The 21,735-nt window shown below is 45.3% G+C and overlaps 1 protein-coding gene across 1 annotated transcript in view; it reads left to right on the top strand.

Annotated features, from left to right (window-relative positions):
- The window catches only part of UVSSA (UV stimulated scaffold protein A), a 287,721-nt gene that overhangs the window by 138,804 nt on the left and 127,182 nt on the right, over positions 1 to 21,735 (top strand). Inside the window, exon 8 of the mRNA XM_086964233.1 lies at positions 16,683 to 16,782. Coding sequence (XP_086820359.1) covers positions 16,683 to 16,782 — 100 coding nt within the window. The remainder of the gene's footprint in view (positions 1 to 16,682; positions 16,783 to 21,735) is intronic.

Raw genomic sequence — 21,735 nt, 5'->3', positions numbered from 1 at the left:
ATAAATGGTGTTTATAACAGGCCACGATTGAGAGCTCTTGAGTTGAGGCTGAAGGCAGTGCAAGTTTTAATATGACATTGGAGGGGGTATGGGGTGGGGGGGAGCGGGGAGGCCAACCTGGGAAAAAAAAATCTAAAAAAAGAAATGTTCACTTACCTTTTGCTGCCGCTGCTGGCCGATGCCTCCGGGGTTTCCTGTGCAGCGTTTTCCCTCTACTTCCGGAAGTGCAATACCCATGAGCACAGGCTCCCAGATTCCCCACGCAATCCCAACGCTGCTCTCCTGCTATTTGTTGTATATTCTCACCTGTTTCATCATTGCCTTCAGCCAATGTAAAACCCTTCCTCTACGTTTCCTACTTCCCTCCCCCTTCTAGAATACCTGCGAGTATTCTAGCACCTTGTTACCAAAGCTTGTTGCATGTCAGTTGCCCGTCTGGTCGGCTGATGAAGTATCCTCTCAGCTGTCCCTTCCAATAAACCAGCGTGTTTTACCTGAAAGAGTCTCCAGTTTGCTTTCTCTAGTTAATGCAAATTTGGCGATGAAGGTGGGATGATATAAAGTGCACCTCTGTTCTTATGGTCGATGCGAGTGCCACAGGCCTTGGTGTTGTGCTTTTACAAAAGTATCCTGAAGGTGAGCGGACCATTGCCTTTGCATCACGTCATCAGAGCAGAACTATTCTGTTATCGGAAAGGAGGCACTTGCAGCAGCATGGGGTGTTCAGTACTTCCGTACTTACCTCTGGGGCACAAAGTTCCTCCTTAAGACTGACCACAAGCCCTTCGTTCGAGTCTTGTCAACCGGTGAGGTGCGCAAGGATTCCCCTAGGTTGGCAAGGTTAGCAGCCAAGTTGCAGGAGTACCAATACAAAATCTCTCATGTCCAGGGTTGGGGGAATGTCCAAGCGGACTGCTTCTCTAGACTTTCCATTAAGTGGGAGTATCTAAATGACGTATCGCTTACAGTTGCAAATCAGGAGGTAGCTGTTGCCTCTGTTCAAGATGTTGTTGTGGTTGGGGTGGGCATTTTAACTTTTGAAGAATGGTGTAAAGCGATGGCCGTTGACCATGTTCTTAAAGAAGTTATGGATTTGGTCAGACTAGGTTCCAGACGCGAGAGTTGTGTGCATGTATCAGTGCGTCCTTTTCTTAAGGTCTTGGCGAACTGTCAATCTCTGGTGCGAGTGTCTTGATGAGAGGAGACAAATTCGTCCCTCCCTCTAGTTTAAGGCCCAAACTCCTCAAATTGGTCCACAAGGACATTTGGGTCAACCTTTAACCCAACGCAGACTCAAAGCTAATTTTTGGTGGCCAGGCATGGACCTGCAGGTGTTGGCTTGGATTGTGACTTGTCCAGCATGCAAGGAAGGCGAGAAAAGACTCAGTTGAGGTAGGTTCAACCACGGGTCATATTGCAACCCCTAGCTGCTCATGGCATTGTGTTTGCCTGAATTTCACGGGACCCTTGGATGAACTACCCGCTAACCAACCTTTTGCCAATGATGCATTTCCCAAATGTTTGACTGTGAGTTTTGTCAAGGATATCACAACAGAGAGCACTATTGCTTTCTTGAAAACTGTTCCAAGAGGAAGGCTAACCTCCTGTGCTTATCACTGACAACAGCACTCAGCTTGTTTTTCACATCATGTGCTCCTTTCTGGCCGAATGTGGTGTAGTGCATCCTCGCACATCCCTGTACAACCCGCAGGGAAACTGTTTTGTGTGAGAGAGCTAATCGTGTGGTTAAGGGCATAATCCAAATGGCTTGCACCAGCGGAGAATTTGCACATGAAATGTTTCAAGAGATGGTTTGGGCTTATCGCACAACTAAACACAATCAGAACGATAAATCCCCTTTTGAACTCATGCGAGGTAGTCTACCAGGAACGAAGCTCACTCCCTCTTGCATTAAGGATTGGGTTGCAAAGGGTGGTTACCTGTGTTTTACTCCCACTGTTGGTTTACACTGCACAAGAAATTATTTCTCCAAGGAGACTTGGTAAAAGTCAAACCTGGTAGGGTGTCTAGAGGCTTAACCAAATTCAGAGGCCCAACCAAATTCAGAGGCCCGTTTACTGTCAAAGCTGTTTTTCCACATTATGTTGTCTTAACAAATGGCCTTATATCAAAGATGTGGACATCCACCTACCATGGGTGTACGTCATTGACTCCTGTGCTGAAAGCTCACAAAGCAACAGTGGTTATATGTTAACCGATCTGGGTAATGCTGTGTCTAATTCTCTTGCTGACAATCTTAGGGAGGTGGGTGGTGATGATGCCTGTGATGCTAGCAGCAATGTCCATAAAACTCTTGTGCCTGTAGGGGTCAGATGTTCGAGGTCTCGCAGACCCCCCTGCCTCTTTAAGCAATTACTGTTGTTAACATTGCATTGTTATTTCCTTTGTCTCCATTCTTTCCTTTCGTGTGTAAAGGAGGAAGATGTGTTGTACATTCCCACCTGTTTCATCATGCCCTTCAGCCAATGTAAAACCCTTCCTCCATGTTTCCTACTTCCCTTCCCCTTCTAGAATACCTGCGAGTATTCTAGCACCTTGTGACCAGAGTTCCTTGAATGTCAGTTGCCGGTCTGGTCAGCTGGTGTAGTGATATCTTAGCTGTTCCTTCCAATAAACCAGCGTGTTTTACCTGAAAGAGTCTCCAGTTTGCTTTCTCTATTTACTACGCTATTTCTCCCAGCATGAGAAAAGCGCTGGGATTCGACGAAGCAAGCCTGTTTCACCCTCCAGCAGCGACTTTGATCCTATTCCCCTGAGCACTGCTGATATCTCTAAGGGGCAACCTGGAGATATCCAAGTGTGCGTGTCAGTTTGGCCGTCCTAAGACGGCCCCCCCAAACTTACATGCTCCTATTTAGTGCCTACAGAACCTCCTGCTGACACTGCGACATGGCTCCGCCCTGTCCTAGACTTGTAGACTGGAAGTGAAAAATAAAATGACAATAATATATTTTTATTGTCATTTTCTTTTTCTTCTGTCTGCTTTCTTTCAGCAATAAGGCAACGCTCCACTGCCATAGTGGAGGAGCAATCCCTGGTAGAAAGGCAAAGGAATGTGGGTTGGCAGTGGTAGTAAATGAGAAAAACACAATATTTTGTAAAATAACCAATACTTTTTAAGACTTTCAAAGCAGAGAGTGTGTGTGTGCGTTTTTACCTCCGTTTATGTAAAACTTCCTGGTGAAATCCGACAGACACGTCACTATACCCAACTGAAGGCATCTGTACCCAACTATTTGCCAGAAAATATATTTATCAGGGGGTGTAACACCCCAAACCCCCCCACCGACCTCCCGAAGATACGCCCCTGCTTGCAATAAAATGTTTTATTTAACCCCGTCGTTCTCACGTGTTTTTAAGTCCGCGATCGCACTCCTGTGTAGGTAGTGTAAAATTTCCAAACAGTGCTTTGAGGCACATCCTTGCAGTGTTTAATGGGATTAGACCCATTTCATGTAGCTTTGTTTGTGATTTTCTGTACGTCATTCAATTTGTGCCATCGGTTTCAGGACTGGATTCAAAGGAAATTTGCAGTAGATAAACCTTGTTTTTGTGTCCGAAATACAGTTTTGGAGGTTTTAAATAAACACAACTTAAAAGATCCTCATGCCTTTGTTTAAACGCAAATTCACCGCCAGGGAGTTTGACCTAAAGTTCCTTCAAGAAGTACTCATTAATCATAATTCTCCCTTGTCTACTTGTTAGATCTCGACCTATGCAACACATATGCGTTGCATAGGACAGAGACCTGTAGCCATCGCCACAGCTTTGGGGGCAAAAAGGTGACCGCGTTGCATTGCTTGCAATGCAACGCGTGCACATCTTGGCGATTTCCTTTCGGGAGCGCACGCCGCCATATGATGGCACCATATGGTTGCACGCTCCCGAAAGGGAATCGCCCATGCCCCCTTCCCCTGCTGCCACTTTCACTTTACTGACGTGCGGTCAATGCTTGTTTTTCATTTTGCGCCTGCGCGGCCAATGCTTGTTTTTTTATTTCCGCGCGGCCAATGCTGGTTATCTCATGCATGAAATAAGCAGTTCAGAAATCGTTCCCAGCTGTTTGTTTTACTCTGCGAGGAAACAAAGTCTCGGGAAGGAGCCATGTTTTGATCCACACAGTTCCTGAACTAGAATAGATGGAACTGCAGCGCGGATTAGATTCAGATGGACACTTTCTTTCCTTGAAGAATGCTATTTCCGGAGTCTGAGGGAGCGAGCTCTGTTTATGCACAGTGCCGACTGTTCACTAGTACACCGCATTAGCAATCAGGAGCTAAAATTTGCAGCCACCATGAAATTTTAATGACCGGTTTGTTTAAAAACTAACCCGGTCACATGCGGACATTTAAAAGTCCTGGTGAGGAAAAGGGTCATACATTTTATAACGACATGCAATTATGAAACATCCATAAATATCACCAAGCAGGCCTTTCTACGGGAAATATAGTTGTGCTGTCGGACGAGGGCGAAAGACCCTGTTCGAGGCATGTGGGCTGCTGCATTTATATCTTGTGCATAGATCGCCGCCTAGTGTTGGGTCCGGATGATTGCACTTTGTTGTCTTGGAAGAGTCTTCGAAGTATCACGAGATAGGTGACTCCTCAACTGGACTACAGTGTGCATGGGCATCTTCTCCATCCTCAGATAGTTTTTTTCCGCCATTGGGTTCGGATGCAAACTCCTATACTCCAACTTTGGAATCAAAAACAAAACCTTTCTAAAGGCCAAAAGGCCTTTGATTCGACGGTATTGCTCTCGCTCGGTACCTCTCTACTCGATCCAGCCTTCCATCTCGAAGCGGTCGTCGACGCGGGCCGTTGGGCCTTTTCGACGCCACGTGAGCTGACCGTCGATGGAAAGAAGCCTGTTAAAAAAGTGCCCACAATGCCACTCCAAGTTCCCACATACTGATAAGCACTCAGTATGCAACAAGTGCCTTTCCCCAGACCATAAGGAAGAAAGCTGTCCAACCTGCACACAGTTTCGATCGAAGAAAACTATTCGAAACCGACGTGCCGCCAGGCAAGAGATGCAGCGACAGGCACCGGACCCGGACAACATCTTCGATGATGACCAGGATCTACAAGAAGCTCCAGACTAGGACCTAAAGATCGTCACCGTCGAGGACTACTCGGACTCCGATGACGACATCCCACCGGGGCAAACTGTGAGTACCCTGCCCCCGACACCATCTACCTCGTTACCAAAGGCTCCGGTCAAGGCATCGCCAAAGGGCCTTAGCCAAGATCAGAAAAAAGTTTTGCTTGTTCCACCATCCGCTCGGCTCCGAAACCGAAACCTTCCGAAACACCAGGGCCCAGTACCATCATCCCAAAGAAGGTTCCAGATCCAAAGAAGGTCGTCGATCCGAAAACGGCCGCACAGCCAAAGAGCGTGGAGGCGAAAAAGACTGTCGACCCCAAGAAGGCTGTACAGCCCAAACTTGTCGAGCCAAGAGTGGTTGTCGAACCGAACAAAGGCACACAACCAAAGGGCGCCGAACCAAAAAATGTCACCGACCCGAACAAGCCTTCGGCACCAAAATCCGTCGACCTGGCAAAAGGCGCCGTACCTAAACCCGCGGCGCTCTGGTCGTTTCTTCACTGAGTGGTTTTCCGGTTGAAGGTTTAGCGGGGGAACAGAGTAACTGAAGGTTGCCCCTCATACCAGCTGAAGGTGTATGAAACACCCTCGTGTATGTCTTTACATACACTTCTGGAGTCCTTGCGTTTTGGACCTAGAACCGTTTTCTGTTGAGGAGAACCCGATCCTTACGTCACTGAAGAGGAGGGTGGCTGCACCCCTAAGGGGTGTGTCCCCCGCTTGTAGTGTGGGGGTGATACCGTGAGCCATTTAAAGTACCCTTGTCCTGATGAAGCCACAAGATACTGTTGGCGGAAACGCGACCGCGACTGCGTTGACATCTGATTAAGGAGTCCGACTATACTGTATATACTTTGTAAATATTACCAAGCGCTTTGTACAAAAACTATACTGTTTTTTTAGGAGAAATTATAACTTTTGCGCTATAAGGACTACCTTGGTTGTGATACTCCACCCAAATTGAGGAGTGGGTATCTACAGAAAATTGATTGTGCTTTTCCCTTTTTTCTTTTTGTTGAGGGTACACACTGTTGTATATATAATGTATATATTGCATCGATAGGTTTTGTTGTTGTTTTTTATACACTGTACACTTGTTGACCTCCTTGTCTTTTGACTTTGAATACTGTCCTTTTCAATTCATATCATTTAATGATAACAGAAACTACTGTATAAAACAGGATAATACATTTGTATCTTGTTTTAAAATAGTATATATGTCATTGATTCCTCAGTACCTTTCCTTCTACTTTTTCATCTTTTGATGCTCCTTGCCCAGGTATGCGAGGGTAATTTAGGCAGAACCCCTGTTCATTACATAGTACCTAAACCCGCGTCGAGGCCAGAAAAACCTATCGACCCGAAGATACCGGCTCCGAAAACACCAGTCGATCCAAAAAATACCATCGACTCGGGAAAGGACACTCATCCAAAAAAGCCTAAGTCACCAGTTGATCCAAAAAAGAACATCGACTCGGAAAAGGACACTCCTCCAAAGAAGCCTAGGGAGCACAAAAAACGCGTCGAACCGAAAGTTACGGTCGACCCGAAAAAAGGCCCCAAGCCGAAAAAATCGGTTACTAAGCCAAAAGTCGAACACTCTACCCAGGACTGTAGAGGAAGAACTCTTCCACCCAGATCCCTCTGACGACCAAGCAAAAATATACATTAATCCAGAGACTGGTAAAGTTACCATCCTGAATAGGAAAAAGAAGCCTTTGGACTTTGAACCTCAGTCCCCTATTCCATTAAAGAAAAACGACTTTGGGACTTCTCCCTCTAGACCCTTCATTCCGATTTCAACCTATCATGGCTACTACTCCTTTTAATCCCTACTCTCCTTATTCTCCTTCTCAACACGGGGACAATGAAGGTAACACAGGGGATGAGCCACAGCCTCAATATGATTTCCCACAGGATCCTGAACCACAAGAGGAACCATGGGAAGAGCCAACTGACCCTTACAACACCCATCCCATCCCTGATATATCCTCTTATCCTACTAAGCCGTCACCTACTGATGACACTGTAGTTTTTAATCAACTCATAGACAGGGCTGCACAGTTCCACAACGTAGATATGCATAACGATCCTGTTGAGGAAGACTTCTTGTTTGACACCTTCCCTACATCAGAAAAATGTGTCAAAACACTTCCCATGTTATAGGGAGTTCTGAAACATGCACCTGACATATTTAAGGATACAGCCAGGGCACGGGTAATCAACCCCAGAATAGAATAAAAGTATAGGGCAGCTCCTACAGACCCTACTTACATCAGAGGGCAGTTACCACTTGATTCCCTGGTAGTGGCCAACGCACGTAAAAGAGCCAACTCCCAAACCATTGGGGAAGCAAATCCCCCCGACTAGGAGTCAAAAATACTAGAGGCATCAGGGAAAAGGGTAGCAGCACAAGCCTCCAACTCATGGAGGATCGCTAATACACAAGCCCTACTGGCTCATTACTACAGGGCGGAGGACCAGCTAGAAACCCTAATGCAACACCTACCTGAGCCTTTCAAAGCACAAGCCCAAGATCTCATACAGGAGGGAAAATTCATAACAAACGCCTCTATCAAATGCACGTTTGAAGCAGCAGACACTGCAGCTAGGTCAATCAACACTAGCGTCCTACTACGCAGACATGCATGGCTGCGTATTTCTGGTTTTAAAAATGAGGTCCACCATTCTTAACCAGCCTGTTAATCAGGATTTTCTATTTGGCCCTGCTGTCGACACCATTTTGGATAAAATGAAAAAGGACACAGAGACGGCAAAATCAATGGGGGCATTGCAATTTCAGCAACATAGAGGCTCCTTTCTCCGCTCCTCATACAGAGCGACTTCACGAGGAAATACCTCACAAACAACGGCCTTATACAAAAGTATCACACAAGGTTCCTTTAACAAGAGCACAACCAGAGGAGGTTACAGAGGTAACAATAACAAGGGGAGAGGACGTGGAGGCAATAACACCAGAGCCTCCACTGCCTCAAAACAGTGACTCCATTACGCTACCTCCAAACCACTTAACACCGGTCGGATGTAGACTCCAACCGTTCCTACCTGTCTGGATCGCAATTACCACAGACAGGTGGGTGAGAGAAATTATCTAGTCTGGCTACTGCCTAGAATTGACTTCTACACCACCAAACATGCCACCCAGACATCGTCCAATTTCCAGAGAACACATCACCCTGCTGCAACAAGAGGTGAACTGCTTGCTAGAAAAGGGGGCCATAGATTAAGTCCCTATCCAACAGCAGGGACAGTAGTGTACTCCCTATATTTCCCTATTCCCAAGAAGGACGGCTCTCTCAGACCAATATTGGACCTCAAACCCCTAAATCAATACATACTGTCGTAGCACTTTCATATTATAACACTACAACAAGTGCTCCCGTTGCTACAACAAGGAGATTTCCTAGCAAAACTGGACATCAAAGATGTGTATTTCCACATACCCATCCATCCAGCCCACAGAAAATACCTTGGGTTCACAATAGAAGGACAACACTACCAATTCAAGGTTTTGCCCTTCGGGGTTACCACGGCTCCAAGAGTGTTTACAAAATTGCTTAGCGACAGTGGCAGCACATCTCAGGAGGCAGCACGTCCATGTGTACCCTTACCTGGACGATTGGCTAATACAAGCAAAATTGTACCTACAATGTGCAACACACACGTCTAACAATCCAGTTGCCACACGGCTTAGGCTTTTCAATCAACTACACAAAATCACATCTGCAACCGTCCCACACACAGCAGTACCTGGGAGCCACCATAAACACCTCAGTGGCAAAGGCATATCCAAACTCAGCGAGGATAGCCAGTATGCAGACACTCATTCGCAAATTCCTGCCAAAACACTCTTTGCCAGCTCAAGTCTTCATGCAGCTCATAGGCATGATGGCCTCCTGCATATTCATTGTCCCCCATGCCAGACTTCAAATGAGCCCATTACAGGAATGCCTATCACGGCAATGGAACCAGGCTCACGGACAACTAAAAGACCTAGTGTTGGTAGACAGTCGCACTCGCAACTCTCTGCAGTGGTGGAACCCACAAAACCTTTCCAAGGGGCGACTGTTCCAAGAGCCGGTTCCACAACTAGTACTAACAGCGGACGCATCACTGACAGGCTGGGGAGCCCATCTCCTTCAATACACAGTACAAGGGCTTTGGACAAACAAAAAGAAAATGCTGCATATCAACCAACTGGAATTCCTAGCAATATTCCTAGCCCTAAAAGCATTTCAGAAATACTTGTACAGCAAGACGGTGTTGATCCGGACGGACAACATGACCGCGATGTACTATATCCAGAAACCGAGAGGAATGCACTCTCCACAGCTGTCCCATCTGGCACAAAGCATATGAAGTGGGCGATTCCCAAAAACATTTTTCTCCTAGCAGAACACCATCCAGGGAAGGACAATCAGGTTGCCGACCTGCTCAGCAGGCACAGCCAACAACTACACGAATGGGAGATTCACCCCCAGGTTCTCCAGCCAGTCTTCGAGGAGTGGGGTCACCCAGAAATAGACCTGTTCGCCACAAAAGAAAACTCGAAATGCCAATACTTTGCCGCCAGGTTCCCACATCCATTGTCACAGGGCAATGCGATATGGATGAACTGGTCAGGCAGATTTGCGTACGCTTTTCCCCCAGCACCACTGATCCCGCAGATGGCACGCAAACTGCGGCAACACTCCCTCACACTAATCCTAGTTGCTCCCACATGGGCGAGACAACGGTGGTACACAACGTTCCTGGAACTCTCAGTAGTTCCCCATCAAAGACTGTGCCTTGCACCTCATCTTCTAACTCAGAACCATGGAGAAATCAAACGCCCAGATCCCAATCAAATGAACCTAGCGATCTGGCTCCTGAGGTCTTAGAGTTTGGATACCTTAACTTGCCCCCAGATTGCATGAACATCATTAGGGAGGCAAGAAGACCAACTACACTAGCGTGCTATACAGCTAAATGGAAGAGATTTGTTATTTACCGCAGCAGTAATGTAATGTATGTGTTCTTGTAAAGCGCACTGCTGCCCTGAGGCGTCGTGGCGCTGTAGACCGCTGGGGAACCCGTCCGGGCTATCCCTGTGAGATGGTCCCTACTGGGTATCTCCAAGGTGAAACCAGGCATCCCCGGCGAATGTTTGGGGCCATTGTAGAGATGAGGCAAGCTAATGCCCAGAGTTGCCGAGTGTGATCCCTGGTTAGAGTAGGCACTGAGGCGAGAATTATCGAGTCCGCTGACCCTGGTCCACGACCCTGCCGCGTCGGGAATTGAACCCTGGTCCCGGGCCGTTCTCTGCTTTCAGGTCTGCCGCCTCTAACCAGTGAGCCACACCACTCCAATCAAATCAACCCCTTAGACGCTTCAATACAAAACATTATATGTTACCTGCTGCATCTACAAAGATGTAACTTAGCATACTCTTCAATACGACTACACCTAGCTGCTATAGCAGCATACCTTCAAAACAGCCAACACCTTTCACTGTTTAGAATACCAGACATCAAAGCCTTCATGGAGGGTTTGAAAAGGGTGTTTCCTCCTAGGCACCCCCCTTCCCCAGTCTGGAATCTCAATATAGTACTTACCAGACTCATGGGCCCTCCTTTCGAACCTTTACATTCATGCGAACTACAATTCTTAACTTGGAAAGTTGCATTCTTGGTTGCCATCACCTCACTCAGAAGAGTGAGTGAATTACAAGCACTGACAATTCAAGAACCTTTCATGCAGGTACATGCCAACAGGGTGGTTCTTAGAACAAACCCTAAATTCATGCCTAAGGTTGTATCCAATTTCCATATCAACCAATCAATAGAACTGCCACTGTTCTTTCAAAATCCACAGTCAGTAGCTGAGAGAGCCCTGCACACACTAGACGTAAAGAGAGCTCTACTTTATTATGTGGACAGAACTAAATCCTTTAGGAAAACAATACAACTGTTTGTTGCCTTTGCACCTCAACACAAAGGGAATCCAATTTCAAAATCAGGAATAGCCAGATGGATAGTTAAATGCATTCAGATATGCTAGCAAAAGGCAAAACGCACTTTAACCGTCCCCCCAAGAGCACACTCCACAAGGAAAATGGGGGCATCCATGGCTTTCCTAGGAAATATTCCTTTTGAAGATATCTGTAAGGCAGCCACATGGACCACCATACACACTTTCACAAAACACTACTGTGTAGATGTGCAAACAAAACAGCAAGCTGCTGTAGGCCAGGCTGTCCTCAAAACTCTTTTTCAAACTGCTGCAGCTGGCACAGGTAGCCACCGCTAGAGGAGATACTGCTATACAGTCTATGCACAAGATATGAATTCAGCAGCCCACATGCCTTGAATGGAATATGCTACTTACCAGTATGCATCTGTTCTTGGCATGTAGGGCTGCTGACATTCATATCGCCCGCCCTCCTCCCCGGTGCCTGTAGCAGCTGCAGCATTATCTCTGGCATGGCCATCTCTTACTTTACTATCTCCATCTTTGCCACAAGGGCGAAAAACAATCTGAGGATGGAGAAGATGCCTATGTGCACTGTAGTCCAGGGGAGGAGTCACCTATCTCGTGATACTTCGAAGACTCTTCCAAGACAACAAAGTGCAATCATCCGGACCCAACACTAGGCGGCGAACTATGCACAAGATATGAATGTCAGCAGCCCTACATGCCAAGAACAGATGCATACTGGTAAGTAGCATATTCCTTTCTATTGCAGGATATTCGTCAGGCAGCCTTATAATTCTTAAGGCCTGCAGTACGCCTATCGTCGTGATGTGTCTGGCGAGATAAATAAAACATCAAGTGAGAACCGGTGAAGCGCATTATGTGCATCAGGGGCACGCAAGCTCCCGCAAAAATCAGCTCAACGTATGCTAGGCCATGTAACAGAGTTCAAATGTCAATAGAATTGACTCGTGGCCCCAAAACGCCCACCAAGACACCAAGATTCTATGCACGAAATGTCACCCCCCCCCCCCCCCCCCTTTCCCCCTCCAGTCTGGTAAGCAAGCAAGCACCATGCTAAGGAAAGCACACAATGAATAAATAAATAGTCCAACACACGATTCAAGCGGTAAAATAAAGGTAAAGCAAAGGAATTTCACCTCCCATAAATTGTGACAAAGGATGTAAACAACTCTCTGGCACCGCCTTTCACAGAAATGTTTTAGGACACTAAATAGAATATCTAAAATAATTGACATATGACCGCATAATCGTGTTCTCAGCTTTATTTCAATGAACTCTTGAGTGATCAAAGTAATTCAGTTACAATTTTTGTGCTGAGAAATACAGACGACTATTCACCTGCCTCTCTCTGTCTTCGTGCTTGCTAAATATGCAGGACGACTCGGGGCTAAATAAAATGAAACGGAGCAGGACCAAGGGCGAGGAAGGAGCTGTCTAACTAATATGGAAGCAATATTCTCTCACCCCCACAAACTGCAATATACACTCTAACACACAGGCAGGTCCGCTACGTGTCAGTTCATCTGATTCCAAACTGTTTTCCATACTTGTATATGTAATGTAAAAACAGGTCATGGTAAAAAAGTTGGCACTGCACATTACAATTTCAGACAAAGCCATTGAGAGGAACTGTGAGGAAAACCAGAGGGACATGACGCGGTATTAGAGTAAAGTGTATCCGCACGCACCCCATTTTTAATTTTGTTTCATTGGTTCTAAAAGACTTGCCGTTAAGTAGGGCGAGAGTTAACATGGACTTTAATTTGCAGGTCAGTGCTTAGTTAAATATTTCAGAACCTCCGCTCCAGAACACTAAAACTCTTTCAGCCACATACGGAGTCCCTGCACGCTTACCCCGTGACAGGCGTGTGACGCAATCATTGTGGCCACATTTGAGCATTCTTACTGGTGTACAGTGAGGGCGAACATCACCGCCAGTTGGATGGGATTCAGCTGCAAGATGGAGGCGGTATTAAAACTGTTAGTACAGTAAAGCGGACAACGTAGTGCTAGAGACACTGCTTTCCTAAGGAGACTTAACACATAAGGAATTCAAATGGCTATGAATCAAACCAAATGAAAGACAATGGTATGGGGAATTGATTTATCCACGTCATCACGATGGGTGTTTAGCATGAAGATTGGTTAGACTAAAATATACCTAAAGGAGGTAGCCTCAAATTAAGTCATCACCTTCTAAATTTTAGGGTGTCGGAGCTAAGATCTGCTTTTAGCCAATTGTGATGCAGTGTTCTGTGCAACTATCTTCCATGTGTCCTTGAGTAAAACTAATCAGGTTTTGCTTTAATGAGCTAAAGTGTACGCAGGGACAAGTCTAGAAAGGTTAGAATATACTGAGCTGTCTTTACTTTTTATTTATTTATTTATTTAGTGTTTTGTATAGCGCAAACTTGACTCCAATGGGTATCAGAGTGTTTCACAGTACAGGACATAATTACATTTTCTTTAGTACAGTACTCTGGATAGCATTTAACACATTAAAGTCCAATTCTAAGTTGGAAAGTTTCAAAGTTTTTAATTTGGGAAGTTGCATCACTTTCTCCATTTTCTCGCAGATGCGAGATAGAACTTCCACACAGGCTAGTCAACGAGTTGTACTGAACTATTTCCTTAAGTTAGGGTTTGAAAACTTAAAAGGGGAACAACCACTCCACTTAATCCGGAGGATATACAGAAGACTTACACAAACCGTAAAATTCTTGTTGAACTACAAAAAATGTCATCAGAATATTCCCAAAATTAAAAGAAATTAAAACCAGACATTCATGGTAAAATCATGCAACAGTGCTTTTTTCATGACTGTTGAAATGCAAGCACTATCTTGCTTCTTACTTGTGAGAGCTTGGAACCACAACAGTACCTCCAAGAGTTCATTAAAGCTTAAATAAGACAAATATATTTTTCCTTCTGACTGCACTTGTAAATTGGTGATATGGTCATTCTCTTCAATTGATTTTTGGTTCTGACTGTGTGGGATGGCAATCAAATGCAATCACATACTTTGTGCATATGACCAACCCTGGCAGGACTGAGCAATACCTGTTTGGAAAAGTTTTTTTAAATTACCATAAAGTCCGATTAATGTATATGAACAATGGCTGATCAAGGAAACACCATAGTCAGGAAAATGGATGCGAAAATCTTTCTAGACAACCAGTAAGAAAAGAGCACATGTCAGCAAAGTGACAAAGGTGAGCAGACACCCAGCAGTACTAATTGACTCTCTCTTGAATCACATTCTAAATTCCACCTTAGTTCTAAACATCATCAAACAAACCACATTCAGCTAACATTTATGCATTTACTGATCCATTTTCAAGGAACCCCCTATCACACACCGTGCCTTCAACAAAACAAACAAAAAGGAAAGAAATAACAAATAAAACAGAAACCATACACAAGAGGGGACAAAGGAGGCCATATAAGGCAATACAAATTCTTCCAATAACCTTAAAGCTTCCCATTCTTGGTGCCATGTATCACTCCTGTTTCACAAACGGGCATATCCAAATCACCTAAGAAATTGGAAACAAACTTACTCCAAACATATTACTTCAGCTAAGCAATAAATGCGGTAAGTTGTCTCTCCAAGGCGTTCTCGAACCAGAGTGATCTGATTTTGACTCACTATCACCCGCATCACTGGAAGCACCAATGCATATTAACATTCTATCCATCTCTTAGGGATTAACAGTTGTACCCACACACCACCATCAGCAACTCTGACAGCATTCTTAAATACTTTGGTCACTTTAACAGGCTTAGACCGCTTTGCAAGTGATTTTCCTTGCTTACTGTGAAATTTAATCTGCCCTAGATCTGCCTCTCACAGTGTATAGTGAGAAACCACCCCTCTCATATTGGACATATGTTGCATCTCTCTTGTAATCTCTCTACGTCATGCAAATCCATAGACCCATGAGCTATTTCTCACTCTTTTTGGACATCTCATTGTTGCAATGCAGCCTCCAACCCCCTCTTGCTTGCATCAACAGCAGCCAATGCATTGCCTCCCCAAAACCAAAGGTTTAGAACAAGGTGCATCCACAATTTCCTCTTTAATCAATTTGAAGGCAGCTATTCCTCTGCTCACAAATTCAAATTTGACATTTATTTCTAATAATCATCTACAAGGTTCCACTTCAGCAGAGTGTTACTCACAAATTCGCCATCTCTGTAAGACCCAGAAAGAACACAAGCGGTTTCTTGGAAGCTGGCTCAGGAGCTTCAAGAAGTGCTTTTGCAATGCCTGCTTGAGAAGTTATGTACCCCCAAATATTCCATTTGCTTAAATTGAAATTTACATTTTTCAAGTTTTAGTGTTAGCCCATTGCCAGAGAGGGAGAGATTGGAACACTCTCTCAACGTTCACATAGGGCTTAGTATGGTCCTTCCAAAAAATCTAAATATTGTCCAGAAAAGTGCTCAGTATAGTCCTTCCAAAAAATCAAAATATTGTCCAAAAAAGTTCCAGCACCATCTACTCTATGAGCCTTCATTAAAAGCTGGAAAACCCTGGCACATCTCTGGCAAGGTTTAAAGGCATGCACTTACCCTGGTGCATGCCCATGGGTTTTACAAAAACCCTAGATTATTTAGACTTTTTCCCAAGCACTTCTAAGGTGGAGACCACAAAGCACCAGCGATTGTAGATACATCTCATGCATTTACAGAAGTGGATGGAGATCGGTTTAGATGGCTTCATTCAAACTGCACAGGTCGATGCCGAGCCCAATAATGAAACATTCCTCATGAAATATCTGACCAGAAGAGCCCCGTCCTTCAGTATGAGTCTGTGTTAGTTGTGCCTCCTTAAAGTATGACTAAGCACATTAATGAACTTCTATTGCAGTTTTTCCACATACTCAATTTTGCTGTACCCTTACCCGGATTCCTTGACTGAAAGCCATACACCAGAGAATTGGCCTGAGGATTCAGTTGAATACCCATTTCCTTCAGCTGGGGCCAACCCAGAATGGGATCACTTTTGGCAGATACCTATATATGTTAGTTGTTGTCTCCTGCCCTTTTAAATTCAGATGTCAAAAATAGAATGTTGATTTTGTGAAAAAGTGCATCCCCAAGGGTGGAAAGCTGTAGGAAAGAGTGTTCTAAAATGTCACAAACTTTGGGCAGACCCGTACTCAATATCGTATAACACACAAAGGGGTTCAGTATAACCCAGACTTCCTTCTACTAAATAAAATCTTAGATCTAGGAAACCCCTAGCATTTCTTAATCCTAGTTATATAATAGGATTAAAGTTTGATTTATCATCCCATGAAACAATATTGACTCTACCTGCAGTAGAAAACGCTGATAAAATGCCTTTCTTTTTACATTTATTGCATGACTTGTCTATAGCACGGCCCTGAATTAATGTATCTATGCACTGTTATTGTAGTGAAACGCCTTTCTTTTTACATGTATTGCATGACTTGTCTATAGCACGGCCCTGAATGAATGTATCTATGCACTGTTATTGTAGTGAAACGCCTTTCTTTTTACATTTATTGCATGACTTGTTTTTAAATTAGTCGAAGGCCTCTGACGACGAAGATGACGGTGACTTCATAGAGGTGCCCGAGAAGGAAGGTTATGAACCCCACATTCCTGACCACCTTCGCAAGGAGTACGGTGAGTCCGCTTCCTTCGTGCGCGTTGCTGCTGCTGCAGTAAACTAAATAAACAGCCATTATGAAGCAATAAAGTGACCAGCCGTGTGGGTAATCACCCCGGAGCCGGGAGGAAGTCATTACACAGATAGGGGCTCGAGTGGCGCTGGATAAACAAATACTTTGTAGGGGGCGAAGAGCTTCCTTCCTTGCATTCATCCTATTTCTAAATATGGAAGAGGGAAAGGTGTCATTTAAAAAGAATATTTATTTTTGTTTTCTCAAGCGAAAAAGTCGCGGTATAAACATATATGCCGTAGTAATAACCGTGTTTTTTGACCTAACAGGACGAGATTACCATGTTTTGCAGTGTTTGGGTGCTATACACTTGTCTGGACACACGTTTTCTGTGCGCACACATTTTATGCTTTTAGTGGGAATAAAAGGCAGTCGATCTTCTGTTGCCTTTTAAAGTACTTTTTTTCACACTTCTAAACTGGCCTCCAACATTGCTTTTCCTTTGTGAGGTTAACTCCCCACTTTGTGCTGGCAGGTTACAGGGTCTCGAAGCCTGGCCTTTTCTGTTAAACATCTTTTTCTGACACCCTTGTCTTTCACATGGTCATTCTTGTTCAGGTTTGATTTAAAAGGCAACTATATCTGTCTTGCCAGATTATGATGATCATAAATGACACAGTGCTAAAATATGAATAAATAGAGAGGGTCAGCCCCTTTGAGCCATTGCTTACCTGAAGTGTCACTCCCATTGTGGATCCACCCACATTTAGAACACATTGAAAAGGACAAGGATAGGTCACACCTTTCAGCCATTGGCTGTGTTGCCACTGCTATTCACGTTTTGGATCATCCCACAGGGAAGCATTTTGTTTTCTAGTGTGAAGAATTGCGATTATCTATCCGCTTTACGTCTGAATGCAAATGGAAAGGACGAGTACCAAATGTCAAAGAAATTCCTCTGAAATGAGCTGGTGACCGTGCTGCCTCTCTGCGGTGTTGTACTTCTCTCCTCAATCGATGAAATTATTGTCTCATTGCTTAACTTATTTAGAGATTTGGAAAAACTTTCTCCGAATCGCTAAATGTATTATGCATAATGAAACACAAAAATGTTTGATTTTACACTAGACTTATAGCCTGCTGCCAAGGGATATACCGTTTGATAAAGGCCCTAAACCTCTCTAGGTAAGGGCTTTTATCAACTGATCTAGTCTGAGGCAGAAGGTTATTAGAAGGCTATTAGAACATTCCACCATTATTAGAACACATTAGAACATTCCAGAAGGTTATTAGATTATTCCACCCACTAAGGGGCAGAATGTTCTAAATTAAAAAGAGAGAAACCGAAAGAATCATTGGCATGTTGGAGCAGAAGGCCCATGCTAGCCGTTATTCGCCCTCAGCCACTTCTTTGTCTTAAATGGAGCTCTCAACATTCCAATGTTTTAATTTCTGTTAGCACATTACAAAAAGGGTTTTAACATACTCAACCCCTCAGATTTACTGAATTAGCAGGTTTGTGAAAGCTAAAACCTTTTATACCAATGGCCCTACATTTGTGTAAGATTTTACACTCAATATATTGTATTAAGTCTCTTAAAATTGAATTACAATCTGATATATTTAGATTTTTAAAATCAAAGTGTGTGGATCCCTTAGTAATAAGATGTAAATGCTTACTCTCCAAGATGATTGGCATGTCTGTAGGGGCTGCAGTAGTGGAAGCAAACTTTTACTTAGATCAGGGTACATCTGTAAGGCTTCTTCTGTTAAGGAGTCTCAAGCCGAATAAAATATTCTTCTGACTTTGCCTTGCATCACAGAGATTTCCACTCCCCAGGCTGATGGGCTTCGCTGTTCGTCAGTCTGGTACACAATCCCTGACTGCAGCTCGAGGTGTGAAAATGGAAGAAGAGCAATATGAGGGGTGAGGTGCTCACTTCACCATACTGACTAGGCAAGCCCGGGGTATTTCTCTCCCTTGCAGTCATTTTTTGCCCATTGACTGCATTGTACTGCCAGTCTGTGCCCTCTTCCTCTCATGCTTTCTGTCCGTTTAACTGAGCCCTCTGCCATGAACTCTCTTGTCCTTTTTGCCACCCCCACCCCTTTTACCCACACTCTACCTGCCTACAGTTTCGTGTTTGCCCAATCTCTTCAAAACACAATGACACATTTATTTATTTACTTATTTAAGGTTTTATATAGCGCGAACAAGATCCTTGCAGATATCCGAGCGCTTTACAAAAACAGGAGGTAGGGTAGAAAAATCTTGGAAACAATATAATATTGGGTAATGAGTGGGTTGCATGGTAGGGTAGCAATCGCATAAAAGTATACACACTAATTGTAGCAGAGTAGGGTCTGCAATCCTATGATCACCCAGATTTTTTTTGCTTTTGTTTCACTGGTTTACGACTTTCTCTGGCTGTGGGCCTGCCAATCAGACCCACAGCCTGGCTGTTCTCTCTCTAAATTACCTCATGTACCCTAGGTGCATTTACCAATTGGTACTGGGCCACCTTATCAGACCCTGTAACTCAGGGCATAGGTGTACCCAGGGCCTACCAGGGGCTGAAGCATGTATTATGCCACCCCTGGCTGGCCTCCTAAATTTGACACAACTGGCTGCATGACAGCTGGGGCAGAGTCGTGTAATCACCCTTTGCTGTAGATATAGTATACCTATATCTAACCCTAAAAATGGACACACAGATTCCTATCAGTCACTCCTATGGCAGGCCTTGACAATCCTGAAGGCAGAGTGCTTGGAATCGTGTGAGATGGTGCTCTGGCATGAGCTGAGCCCGTCTGCAGCTTGCGGAATCAAGTCCTAATAGCTGTTCCATGATAACGCATACCATATACTCTTAAGTGCATTATAATCCTCGCGGTTAAATGCTATCTTTGGTATTGCTTTATCAAAACATGTCGAGTAAGGTGTCATACGAATTGGAATACTAACCCCTCGCCAATGCTGGCGACGGGGTTAGCATTCCACCCTTCTAGAGGGACACGACATGTATGTAACTGTGAACCCCGGTTAAAGTTAAACGAAGCCTCAGCTCCACAAAATGGATGCTGCCACCACAGACACGAGTCTGACCTCCTGCTGCTGGGAGTCCTTCCAGCGAGGAGAGCTTGGACAAAGGGTTTCCTGTCCGGGGCGGTGCTAGCACCATCCCAGACAGGGTTTTGTGTATCCTGGGTAGGCAGGTATTTACAGGAAGGTGACTGCTGAGTGGCACCCCGGTGCTCACTACGCATAGGCCGGTCAGAACCAGTTCCAGGGGCACACCAGCCCCTGGCCTGGGGAAAGTCCGGCATGGGAGAGGGGTGTAACCACCCCCCTTCTAGTCCCACCCAAAGCAGGACCTAGTCACCGGGTCAGCCCCTTTTCTTAGTATAAAAATAGGAGCGGGCCCCCTGTTCAAATTAGATCATCTTTGGAATCAAGACACGACTTTCTACAAAAGGACTTCAAGATTTCTTCTTCAAGATTCTCCCTTGTGACTAAGGAGTAGTCACCCTGCATCTGCAGGCACCATCTTAAGAACACTGCGGTCTGCTGCAAGTCCTTCCTCAGGAATCCGACGACACAGCTCGACGAGACCCGGCTTCCCTGGCACCTCTGACCTCTACTCACCTCTACAGCCAAGCTGAGAACCGTGAGTGCGACGAGACCTCGAGGGACCGACGATCACCAAGACTGCACGACTTCTTTACAGCACGCCCGCCGAGTAACCCTCTGGTGAGTGCTTTGGGGTCCGAGAAGCCCCGACCCTGAGCAGCTCCAGCACCGAAGACCAGCCTCCCAGCATCTCCACGATCTGCGTGGGGCCCTTCTGCTCTTTGCTGCTCACCGCGTTGTTTGGCTACTAGCCCGCTGGCTTGTAGCCTTCTTAACGACGCCCGACGACATCACTGCTGCTGGTCTGGTTGCTCCAGACTGGCCCTTGCTCCCTTCCAAGAGAGGAGCACCCCGGACCCTCCTGGTCCACTCAAGACGCCATTTTAGGTCCACCACGTGGGCTTGAATTAGCCAAGGCTTTGTTGCCCAATCCTGGGTCCAGCGACGCCGACAGCTTCATCCATCGTGGGACAGCTCGCTCCTCCATCCTGGTCGCCGACAACGCCTCCTGGTCCGTGAGATCTGCAGAGCACAGCGTCGCCCACTCACCTAGTCGAGGTGACTACCATCCGGTGCCCTCCTGGTGCCACCTGACTACTGGCTAGTAGTCACAAACTTAGTCCCCTCTGCTTTCAGGTGTCATCTGTCTTCAAGATCCAGGCTTGGATCATTTCGAATTCTCTTCACTGGTCGCCTGCCAGCATCTTTCTTCCAGGCTCCTGGTCCGTCTACGAGGATTCCCAACGTCTTTTGAGACATATGCAGCTGCAGCCCCTGGGCTAGGTAACTTCGGCATTTCGGTGCCCCAGCATAGCCTCACTATCCAAGGGTCAGAATCCACTTTCGTTTTCCTCCTACCAGGTCGGGTTCGCCCGAGACCACTATCTTTGTCTTTACTAGCTACCATAGACTTTGTCCCGCATCCCGCGTGAGAGTGCACACTCTGCACCCGAGTCCCCTAGGCCTCCTATTAGTAATCTGAAGGTTCAATAGTCAAGTCCTAGCGATTCCAAAGCCTATTAGTACTGTACTTACCTGCTAGTAATTTCGCATTCCACTTTCAGAGTATATGGTTTTCCGTGCCCCTCGGGCATTTGTATATACTGTGCTAACTTAAGTATTTTCGTAAGAGTTTTGTTTTGTGCTTAGTACCCTGTCCTCATAAAGAGTACAGGGCTGTTGTGATTTTAATAAATACACTGTTTATTTTCATAACACTTGTGTGGTGTCCTTTCACTTGGTGTTCAAGGGGTATATGTGTGGTATAACAGCTGGCTTAACACGCCCTCTCGAGTCTTTAGCCCTAGACTGCTCGTATCCACGCTA

The sequence above is a fragment of the Lissotriton vulgaris genome, chromosome 3_2 (assembly GCF_964263255.1).
Source record: "Lissotriton vulgaris chromosome 3_2, aLisVul1.2, whole genome shotgun sequence".
Taxonomy (NCBI): domain Eukaryota; kingdom Metazoa; phylum Chordata; class Amphibia; order Caudata; family Salamandridae; genus Lissotriton; species Lissotriton vulgaris.
This window is presented reverse-complemented; position numbering and strand designations above follow the sequence as displayed.